The sequence below is a fragment of the Neophocaena asiaeorientalis genome, unplaced genomic scaffold (assembly GCF_003031525.2).
Source record: "Neophocaena asiaeorientalis asiaeorientalis breed wild unplaced genomic scaffold, Neophocaena_asiaeorientalis_V1.1 scaffold123, whole genome shotgun sequence".
NCBI classification, from domain to species: domain Eukaryota; kingdom Metazoa; phylum Chordata; class Mammalia; order Artiodactyla; family Phocoenidae; genus Neophocaena; species Neophocaena asiaeorientalis.
In genome coordinates, this window is record NW_020173666.1 from 13,829,405 (window position 1) to 13,841,405 (window position 12,001).

The following is a 12,001-nucleotide window of genomic DNA, read 5'->3' on the forward strand; positions in this document are numbered from 1 at the left end:
GAAAGGGGGGGGGCCCGCGTCCCCCCCAAAAAAAAAAAAAAAAAAAAAAAAAGAAGAGGGTATAGACCAGAGAGCTTTTTTGTAAACGTGAGAAATCTATGGACTCTTTATCATTCAGGATAAGCCAGGTGTGCATGTAACAAACACTCCCCAGATCTCTGTAGATTAAAACCACAAAAGAGGGACTTCCCTGGCGGCACAGTGGTTAAGAATCCGCCTGCCAATGCAGGGGACGCAGGTTCAAGCCCTGGTCCGGGAAGATACCACGTGCCACGGTGCAACTAACCCCGGGCACCACAACTACTGAGCCTGCGCTCTACAGCCCATGAGCCAGGCCTACTGAGCCCACGTGCCACAACTACTAAAGCCCATGAGCCTAGAGCCCGTGCCCTGCCACAAGAGAAGCCACCGCAATGAGAAGCTCGTGCACTGCAACGAAGAGTAGCCCCCCGCTGGCCACAACTAGAGAAAGCTGGGGTAGCAATGAAGCCCGACGCAGCCAAAAAAATAAATAAGTAAATAACATTTTTAAAATAAATAAATAAATAAAACCCCCGAAAGATTAACTGCTGTCTGTGCCACGTGGATTCACTGGGGCCTCCTCTTCTTGTCACAGAGTCCTCACTCTTTAATCTAGGCTGTCCTAGCAGCCACTGCCTGGACCATCGCAGAAAAGGGGGAGTTCTAGAGGGTCCTGCTTTAGCAATTAAATGCTCACAACTCCTTGGCAAATCTGGGGAGGGGGCCCCACTCAATCACGCAGGACCGAGCACTACAGTCCTATCACGTCCCTGTGATGCGCTGGGGAGGGAGGAGAGGAAACAAAAACATTTTTGGCAAACAGCGCTCAGGAGATGAGTACCACCATAGATCTCTTTTAAAAGAAAAACAATTAAGAATACAGAATTCAGTTTGAGAAACACTGACTTAGGAAGATACATGCTTTTGAATGCAAATGTATGCAAATGATTACTACAAAGTAGCTTTCACCTTCACAACTGGTTAAAAAAATAATTTGGTCAAAGTGTAAACACAATTTCAGAAGTTCTTACTGAAAAATAGGAACTATGATGACCCATTTCTCAGAGAAACCACAACTTCGGGGCATTGTGAGAGCAGAAAGAAGATGGTACCCAAGGCACCACAACTCTCGGAGCACATGTTAAATAGAGGACAAGGAAGGGCAGCCAGGCCTCTCCTCAGTCACAGCCAGCAGGCAGGGCCAGCTCAGCACAGGGATTTAGAGAAAACACCCTGAAAAGATGCCTGTGAACCTAGCTGATGGCGAACACCAGAGAGGACGCCAGGACCACTGCCGGCTTGCTGAGAGGCTGGTAAGAGCTGGACGAAGGAAAACAGGAGAGGGAGCCGGTCCCGGAGAAGAAGACCCACAGGAATACAGGAGGCAGCTGACCCAACCCGAGGGCGCTCTGAGAATACCATCCTGGACTCGCCCTGTCACCACGGCCGGGAGCACTTGTGTGATGGAGCCGATGTCGCCCTGGGTTGGCCTGGCTGTCGTTGGCCTTCATGGAAAGGGCTGGCAACCCAGAGACAGGGTGGTAGTGCCTCATGCTCCAGGCCCAGGCAGAAAGACACCTGCCAAGAATCCTCCTGGGCGAAGTTGCACTTCGGCTGGAATCCTGCAAACACCTGAAGCCCTGGAAAAGCTAGGAAAAGGAATGATGATAGGAATGCGGATGGGTGGAGATGTGGTTTGGCTTTTATTTGTGACACAGCAGATGATTTGTTTTATTTCACACTAGCTTTCTCCTCTCTAGAAGAATCCTTAGCTAACTAGTTACTTACAGATACTCAATTTGCCTATTTAGAACTAAAAATTTGTGTATCTAGACATGTTCCTATGGTTTAAGACGCTGGACATTCTTTTCTTAAATTTATAATTGGAGTTTTTTATTGAGATAAAATGACATAATATTAGTTACAGGTGTACAACATAATAATTTGGTGTTTGGTGTATTGCAAAGTTATCACCGCAGTGAGTCTAGTTAAGATCCATCACCATACATGCTTAATAAATTTTTTTCTTGTGATGAGAACTTTGAAGATTTGGTCATGTAGCAACTTTCAAATATGCAGTATGGTATAATTAGCTATAGCCATCAGACTGTACATCATATCCCCTTGATTATTTTTTTGGACATTCTTCATCATTTGATATTTAGAACTTTTCTGTTTCAGCAGCAATCAGTGACATTTATTGGTGCCACTGGGGAGTTCAATGACATGTTTAATCCCATCCACTCACATCAAATTTTGGTGTCCGACCCCTGCCAAGTTCTGAGTCTTCAGGATTAGAGTTTTAGAACTGAGAATGCCATCTGTTTTTCCCTCTCTCTGTCATGTGCTTTAACACCTCTCCTCCCCCAAATCCTCGCAGATTTGTTTTTAAGAAATGAAGCAGTGTTCCACCATGTGACCCACAGCTGCAAGCCATCAACCTTTGCTGATGTTAAGGCTGCACTTTGGATCCCTGGGGAACTCTAGAAAGATGCACTTTTGCTGTTCCAGGGAGCGAGCCCAGTTGTGGGATGGGAGGGGGACTCCCTCTCGGGCCAGACACAATCTCGGAATAAATACCTCCTCTACAGAGCATCCTCACAAAAGAGCTGGCTGAGCCCGAAGTCCAAAACAGGGACCACCAGCCATATGTGGCAGTGGAGCCCTGAAATGTGGCTGGTCTACACAGAGGTGTGATGTGAGAGCTGCACCGTGGATTTCAAAGATTTAGTGTGATGTAAACACATCAACTATCTCATCAGTAATTTCACGTTAATTACATGTTGAAATGATTGTACTGGGGGTAGATCGGATCAAATGCAACATAGTCTTAAAATTAATTTTGCCTATTTCTTTTTACCTTTTTAATGTTGCTACTAGAAAATTTAAACTGACGTAGGTGACCCTATATTTTTATTGGACGGCGCTGGTCTAAGTGTCTGGAATTTGATTTTAACTATTTTAATAAGCGTCAAATACTGATGATCATTTTGATTATGAGCATTGCTTTACCATATGAACTCTGTATGGTGAATACTTTATCTACTCTTGTTTTAAAGTATAATGAGGTTTTTAAAATTTTTCAAGCCACTGTGGGTAATTTCACAAATTCTCTTTTGTGGATGCCGGGCAGCATTATTGCCACCTAGAAGCCGGCCAGTGTTCTATGACGTTAAACATCTACTCCTGGACCTTCTGGTTCTGGCCTTCATCTGACCGATGGGGGTGTCCGTGAGGCGGTGGCGGCGGCGGGGATTGGTGTACCACAGCAGTCACCGTGCACTTCCCCTTGGCCTCACCCAAGCTCTCCAGCTCCTGATGCTTCTAGAAATGACCTATGTAGGTGGTTGAACTTTGGGCACGACTCCTGGTCCTCCAAATCAGTGAACCCCGAATCCTCAAGTAATATTTTGTTTGCACAGACTTCTTAGAGGGTAAAAGGTTCTAGAGAACAGAGCATGTTGGGAATTTGTGACGACACTTACTAAGTCAGTGTTAGATTCAAGAAGAGATGAATTCCCCTTCTCATCAGTGGCTTCACCTTTCCTTGTGAAATATGACAACTGTTGAAAAATCCACCCACTGAGATCAAGCAGGTGAAACTGCAAGGCTGGGAATGCAGCTGCCTGACGTTGTTCCCTCCCCTGCCGGCGCCAGACCCTACCGATCAGCTGGGTTCTTCCACCTAAACCCGGGGGACTCATGTTCCGTCTTGGCCAAGAAGAATAAATGCTAGGAGTCAGCAGCTGAGGCAGGACTTCGTGGATCATCCGGGCTTCTCACCCGAATCTCCAGGGAGGTTGTTAATATGCAGATTCTGATCCGAGGTAGGGCATCTTTAACAAGCTCCCTGGTGACCACACTGTGGACTCATGGACCACACTTTGAGCAACAGGGTTCTCCAAGCGTCATTTACTTGTGTTCACATTTGTGAGAAATTACCCTGTCTAAGGCCTGGGAGATCAACAGTGCCAGGTGAACATTAAATATACCTGGTAAACTTAAGAAAATCTAATAAAAAAGAAATCCATTCCGTTTTTTAAAAAAGGCACAATGACAGTTGTCTTTACAAGGGGCTTCATGTAGGAGTACCTTGAAAAGAATCTCCCCACCTAGTGCATTGTAGTATAAGGTACAGTTTACTAACTGAAAAGATTTTTGAAAGTGCCAAGTGAATTATCGTCTGGAAGTAAAATATCTCTGAAATGTTGTAAAAATAATATTAATGTCAACCGCCTCCATTTCTGAGCACTCACTGTGCGCCAGGCGTGTGTATTGCTGACCTTAAACAAAATTAACAGTAATTGTTATTTAGCGAAAATGAGTTTACTCGGGAATAGCAAAGGAATTACATTTTGGGACACGCAAACTATGGCAATCCATAGCCCAGTCTGAGGAGACAAAGGGAAGGTTAGCTTTAATTAGGTTCTGGGAAGAAATTGGGGAGGGTCATTTTGAACAAAAGTTCATTGGAGGATGAGAGTTTGGGGTTGACAGTTTCACGTCGGTGGCGTTGACAGGCAGTTTGCTGTTACTGAGGACTGTGGAAATCTTTCATCCTCTGCTGTGTAAGTTGAGGTGAGGTGTATGTGCTATTCATATGCTACTGATGAGAGTTTAAATAATGCGTTGGTAAGAAAATGTTCTGACTAAAATACAGCATCTCTAGCTTGACTCTGGCTGGTTGTCTCTCTCTTTTATTAAAAATTATTTTCTTTATTTTTTTATTTTTAGATGTTTGGGGTAGGAATTTATTAATTAATTAATTTTTGCTGTGTTGGGTCTTCGTTTCTGTGCGAGGGCTTTCTCTAGTTGCGGCAAGCGGGGGCCACTCTTCATCGCGGTGCGCAGGCCTGTCTCTATCGCGGCCTCTCTTGTTGCGGAGCACAGGCTCCAGACGCGCAGGCTCAGTAGTTGTGGCTCACGGGCCTAGTTGCTCCGCGGCATGTGGGATCATCCCAGACCAGGGCTCGAACCCGTGTCCCCTGCATTAGCAGGCAGAGTCTCAACCACTGAGCCACCAGGGAAGCCCTAAAAAATTATTTTGTATTGAAGTATAGTTGATGTACAATGTCGTGTTAGTTTCAGGTGTACAGCAAAGTGATTCAGTTTTACATACACATGTACCTATTTTTTTTAGATTCTTTGCTCTTATGAGTTATTACAAAATATTGAGTATAGTTCCCTGTGCTATACAGTAGGTCCTTGTTGGTTATCTATTTTATACATAGTAGTGTATATATGTTAATCCCAATCTCCTAATTTATCCCTCCCTGCCTTTCCCCTTGGGTAACAAGAAGTTTGTTTCTTGACGGGAAACCAATCCCATGTCAGGAGAGCTCTGAATACCATATTTATAACAGATTGTTATTTACAATGTCTTTCTCTTTCTTGGCAATTTAAATTAAAATGTCAACTTCAAGAAGTGTTTCAGAAAGGCACCAGAAAGAATTGTAAATAGAGCTGGACTAATCAAAAAAAGATGACTAAAGTATGCTTTTAACATCATTGTTGATGTAAAACAAAATCTTGGCAGAATTAAAAGACAATTAAGAGTCAAATAGAGCAAATAGCCATTAGTTCAGTAAATGAGTGTCGGGGCACCAGCGTGTACAGTTTACCTGTGAGCAACCCCTTTTTCAACGAGTGTCATTACTAGGTAACAAGACTCCAAACAGACAGATGTTGCCAGGAGCATTTCCCATCTTCCTTTGCTCCTAATGAAAGCAGGCAGACACCACTTAGATGGATAAATGTGTGACAAAATACAATGCCAAGCTAGATACGAAAGATAACATTCTGCATGGTTCCATTTATATGAAATTCTAGAAAGGCAAACTGTAATGACAAAACGGAGATGAGGGTTTGCCAGGGGCCAAAGCTGGGGGCAGGGAATTGGCTGCAAAGAGACAGGAGGAGATAGTCCACATCATGATGGCAGCGGTGGTTATATGACTCTACACATTTGTCAAAATTCATTGAAATGTAACTTAAAATTGCTGAATTCTACTGGACATAAATTATATTTCAGTAAAGCAAATTTTAAAATCTATCTATCTATCTGTCTATCTATAATAACCTGACATAGCATTTCTATTCTTTTGTACCTGACTCAGACTATGCAAAATCTGGTAACGCTTTGACAATAGAAAATAAGCATGATTTAATTTAAAAATATAGAGCTAGAAGTTGTTGTAAAAGAATAAGAGCTGCAACAGTTACTACACATGAGTTGCCAAGACTTTCCTGGATGAATTCCATCCAAGATACGGCTTTTAGTCTCTCAAGGTCTTTGGACACCCAGAAAGTGGGTCATCTTTCAGAATATCTGCGTCACTGTAGAGAGCGTGTTAGTAAATCAAAGACCAGCTGGATTTGTTCTTAAACTGGCAAAATACTTGCTTGGAAGCACTATTAATCCTTTCATTTACTGAATGGGGAAAATTGGTTTTATGGTCTCGATTACCTTCAGTTGCTATCAACACTTCGTATTCTGTTGGTGTAGGATATATACTAGGCATTGAACTTGTGCTTAGGAAAAGCAGAGATCATGTGACTGCTTGATTCTAATAAATGTTAAGTTTGAAATTAAGACTAATACTAAATATTTTTATGGAGTAAATTTGAGTAGTGAAACAATTCTTTTCATTCTTTAATGCAAAATTATTTTGCCTAAAGTATTCAGTTACTATGCAAAAGCATTGTTCTGGACTGAATTCTCCAGATAATTCTGCTTTTGGCAACAAGTAACAGGAAACCAACCTAAATGGGCTTAGACAGTAAGTACAGTTCCAGGCTCCTGGATCTGGGATTCTAGAGATAGAAACAGCATCCAGGGTTGTTTAGACCTGGGTCTCCACACTGAGCCATGGTTTCCTCTCCTTCTCCACCCTCCACTCGGCTTCTCTCCTGGGGGTAGGATGGCTGCTAAGACCTATTTGAGCCCACTCTTTCCTCATTAATTCCCTGAGGGGGGAGAGAGAAGATTCCTCGGATGCCTCTGACTTAAAGGCAATGAAGGACTTTCCCAGAAGCCCTTTCTCTCATTGGTTCAAATTCGGTCACATGTCTATCCCTCATTGGTTCAGAATGGGTCATGTGCCCAGTCACTGACATAAAGGATAGAATTACCCTTGGATGATCAGACATCCGCCTACAATTGGAAACAGAGTCAGCTTCCCTGACAACACGAATTGATGAAGTATGTTTGTGGGGGGGAGGGGGGATGGTGTAGTGGGGGGGTTCTACTAAGAAAAAGAAAGGGACAGTGATACTGAGTCAATGACAAAAAAAGGTGCATAATGTCTAATTTAAATCCATCGCTTTAAAAGTGAGTTATCTTTTCTTGCTACAAAAGTCATGTAGGTTTAAATTTTAATTTTTTTTAATAATGAAATATTTTCTATACCCCTGTTACCCAGACTCAACAGTTAACTTTTGCTGAGGGTATTTAGGAGATCCTTCCTTTCTTTCTTTTTTTTTTTTTAAGATGTTGGGGGTAGGAGTTTATTAATTAATTAATTAGTTTTTGCTGTGTTGGGTCTTCGTTTCTGTGCAAGGGCTTTCTCTAGTTGTGGCAAGTGGGGGGGCCACTCTTCATCGTGGTACGCGGGCCTCTCACTATCGCGGCCTCTCTTGTTGCGGAGCACAGCCTCCAGACGCGCAGGCTCAGCAGTTGTGGCTCACGGGCCTAGTTGCTCCGCGGCATGGGGGATCCTCCCAGACCAGGGCTCGAACCCGTGTCCCCTGCATTAGCAGGCAGATTCTCAACCACTGCGCCATCAGGGAAGCCCCAAATTTTAATTTTAAGAGAATATTGATAGCCAGAAAGAAGAAAGTAAAAGCCACCTTAATCCCACTACCTCTGAGAACCATTAATGATATGATACAAGCATACTTTTAAACAATAAAATAAATATACTCTGCAGACACAGTACAGCATAATGGTGAGCGATACAGACTCAGGGAGCAACTTCCTGGTTCAGCTACTCCTTGTCTGTCTTCGTTGGGTTAACTACTTAGCTTTCCTGTGCCTAAACTTCTTCTTCCCTGTAATGGAAATAACAGTACCTGTATAAGTTCGTCCAGCACTAACCCTCTAGTTCAGAGGTTGGCAGTCTACCGCCTGCAGGCCAGACCTGGCTTGCTGCCTGTTTTGTAAATAAAATTTTATTGGAATCCAGCCACAGCCATCCATTTATATATCCACTTATGGCTGCTTTCACAGAGCAGTGGTACAGTCAAGTAGTTCCAGCAGAGACCTGATAGCTCACACAACCAAAAGTACTTACTATCTGGCCCTTTGCAGAAAAAGTTGGCTGGGTTAGACCATCAGAGCTCTATTGTCTTGTGAGAATTTAACATGTCATAATTCTGTGGTCATGTAGTAACTTAACTAGCCTGGAGACCTGATCAGGAAAAAGCGACATCTGCAGAGCAAGAGGTATTTATTTTATGAGTTAGAAAGAGTTAAGAACCACGAAGAGCTGAAAAATCCCCAAAGGTGTTTAAGTGTCAAATTATCTCTCTGAATTGACTAGAGATCTTGAAATATGTGAAGTTTGATTTCCCCTAAACTCTGGGATGTTGACGTTGGATGGACCAGAATGAAAGTAATTTGTTCAGTCTTATCTAAGACATATGAGTCATGGCTATAGGCAGAAAATAAGAAGATTGAAGAGGAAATAAAAGAGAGTGCATAATAAATTGTTTTGAATATTGCTTTTGAAAAGAAAGGATTGTCCCTATCTGTGTGGTCTGAGTGAACAGTGACGTACATGTGTGTACGTGAGCAGAGCTGTCGGCTCTCCCTGGAGAGAAGAGAACAGTCTGAGATGAACATGACCCAGGTCTAAGTTGTGGAAAAACCCTAAGTGAAAAGATGAGAATCACTGGAATAAGTGATACATTCATGGAGGAAAACGGCTCTCATATGATGAGTGGCTTTAATCTTGAATTTAAAGGTCCTCAAAATCTAAATTATTTTAATCAAGGCCAACTTTTCCATAAAACAGTGTTTTAGCTAAAGATGAAATACTTGGTCAAGTGCATAATGTCCTTCTTTAAAATTATACAGAAGTCACCGTCAACTACAAAGAAGTTTTCTAGAATAAAAAGCTTTTTATACAGTCAGCAATGCAGTGAGAGGATTAAGAACAGAGGCTGTCCATCAACTGCCTGGATTTCAAATCCTAGCTTAGCCACCTTCCTTCTATTGAATCCTTAGTGTCTTAAGCCTTGTTTTTCTTATCTATAAAATAGGATCAATAAAAGTACTAGCTTTAGAGAGTCTTGATGAGAATTAAATGAAATAATTCATGTAAAGTACTTAGGCCAGAATCTAAGAAACATTGCACACTCCATAGAAGTTAGCCATTTTAATGTGGGCAATATATAGAAACTAATAGTGAAAAAAATTTTGATAACCTACCATGTAATAATATACAGTCATCCCTTGGTATCTGTGGAATATTGGTTCCACAACCCTCTGCAGATACCAAAATCCTCAGATGCTCAAGGCCCTTACATAGAATGGGTCTCAGTTGATGCTCTGTATCCACATGTTCTGCATCCACAGATTCAACCAGTCACAGGTCCCACGGTCGGTTGAATCCACAGATGCAAAACCTGTGGGTGTGAAGAGCCAACTGTATTGTGATATACTAAGTTCTTTCACTTACGGTATTTCTGCTTTATTTTTGGAGCAGCAAAGGTGAAGGTAAGGGTCTTAGAATTTCATTTTAATAAGGATTGTATTAGTGACAGTACAGGTCGACTTGCTGCTGAAACACTGCAAAAATACAGTGACAAAAAAGAGAAAAGTTTCTTTTTCTTTAACATGCCCACCCAGCGTTGAGTAGCCCGGCGCTAAAGGCAGCTCTGTTCCATGAGGTCCTCTAGGACCCAGGTTCCATTTATCTTGTTTCTCCATCTTCGCCTGCAATAGGTTGTATAATCAAAGCCATTTCACCAGCATTGTCTTCTTCCATCCTTCAGGAAGGGAAGACAGTGAATGAAGAGCAAGCCATTTCCTTTTTAAAGGATGGGGCACAGAGCTTGTACACATGGCTTCTGCTCCCACCTCATTGCTGAGATCTTAGTCACTGGGCCACCCGTGGTTGAAAGAGAGGCTAGAAGATATGACTTTAGCTAGGCTGCCATGCCCCCAACTAAAATTCCATGGGTTCTCTTACCAAAAGAGAGATGAAAAGAATGGATGGTGGAATCAATTAGCAGTTTTCCACCGGTGTTGCTATGGTAACTACTAATACTGCTTCATTGACCCCGAGATACTGTTAATTTTGAGACACATCATCATTTTATGCAACACTCAGTAAGAAAAACCATGCTATTGAAACTGGGCACATTGCTTTCTTATCAGCCGAGTTGTAGGACACGTCCTAATTTCGAGATTTTTCAGCTGTGAAGAGTGTGTGTCTTGGTATAGAAGAAATACAGTACTGGAAAGACTTAGGAAAAGAAAGTGATCTAAAGACATCCATTTTTCAGTCTTCTTCTGTGTGTGTGCCTTTCCTTGGGGCAAGCATAGGCAGCAGATATGCAGCTTCAGGTGACCTGTTGAGCGTGATGTTTAGAACAGGTGATTGACAAGGTATTGTACTACCCGCGTGAATTTAAGTCAAATTCCTACGACTGCTGGTAGAGGGACTTTTGACTCAAAGTCTTGGGGAAAAGTTGCCTAGATATTCACTCATTCTGGACCGGATCTGGAGTTGAGTAAACAGACAGTGAGGGTCCTGTTTTTGCTAGCCAGGGTTCTCACTTAACAGAAGGACAAAGACCGAGGGCTATAGTCTGAGGGAACAGACATGGCCATGGCACTTGACTTCCTGTCTCAACATTCAGTCATCACCCAAACACTGGCTGAACACCAAGCACTTTGTTTGGTGCCACAGCGCAGTCCCTGCCCTCCAAGAACTCCAGAGCTCATGCAGGGAGAAAAATAAGTAGACCCGTAAAGGCATGCAGTTGCATATGGGCTATGATAGAAGTCTGGTAAGTAGAGGCACAGACTGGAGATCATCAGTTCCCAAGTCCTCCCAGTGGCAGGGAAATCAAGACTGGGGAGGTGTAAGGACTCTTCAAGCAGAAGTAACAGAATAAGCAAGTGCATGGAAACGCGAAACAGTGGTCACTTCAAGGGGACTGAGTTATGATCCCTTTGGCACACAGGAGTAGAAGCAGTGGGTATGTCCAGCTTTGTTTCCCTTACAGTGCCTTATACATAGGAGGCAAAGAGCAATGTTGTTTTAATCGAATTAAAGAAAAGACCAACTTCTTGGATGGCCAAATAGAGATGAGCTGAATTTTCCTGGATCAAAAAGATGCCGGATTCCAGTAAATGGACAGAAGCAAAAAGATACCTTTGGTGCCACGCTTGTTCGGGAACTTACTGTTATTCTAGCTTATTTGGCAACTTAAGGTTTGAGGATTTAATGGATAAAGGAACTTGTTTGGAACTGCTTTCACCAGTTTTATGCTTATTTTCTCCAATTTAATAAATGCATAAGTGTATTTTACTTTAGAACACACCTTTTATCCTTGTTTACTCAGAGCATATAGTACTGCTGGTATTACCGTAAGAATAGATTCTCAATGCAGCAAGTACATCTTTGTGAATTTGACCTCTTACAAAGGCTAGAGAATCAAACTTCTTATTCTCGGGTTTTAAGATGTAATAACGAAAGACCCTGGTCTGTTCAGTAAGATCATCTGGTAGCTTTGAATCTGGTCAATGACAAATCTATAATATGCAGATGTCTCTTGCTGTATATTGCTACTGAAATCTGCTTCTCTTATATAGATCACTGTTACAGATGAGGAAGTTAGTAATCCATCCTTTTTAGATCTGGTGAGAACTCCCCAAATGAGGAAGTGCACACTTATACTTATGTTTGCTTGGTAAGTTTGACTTGTGATGGATTCAAAAGCTTGTGTCAAATTTACAATGCATCCCGTC

At 42.3% G+C, this 12,001-nt stretch overlaps 1 protein-coding gene across 1 annotated transcript in view; it reads left to right on the forward strand.

The window, feature by feature from the left end:
• SLC22A3 (solute carrier family 22 member 3) overlaps nt 1-12,001 on the forward strand; it is a 49,413-nt gene that overhangs the window by 20,025 nt on the left and 17,387 nt on the right. The window contains exon 5 of the mRNA XM_024747911.1: nt 11,846-11,943. Within this exon, the coding sequence (XP_024603679.1) occupies nt 11,846-11,943 (98 nt within the window). The remainder of the gene's footprint in view (nt 1-11,845; nt 11,944-12,001) is intronic.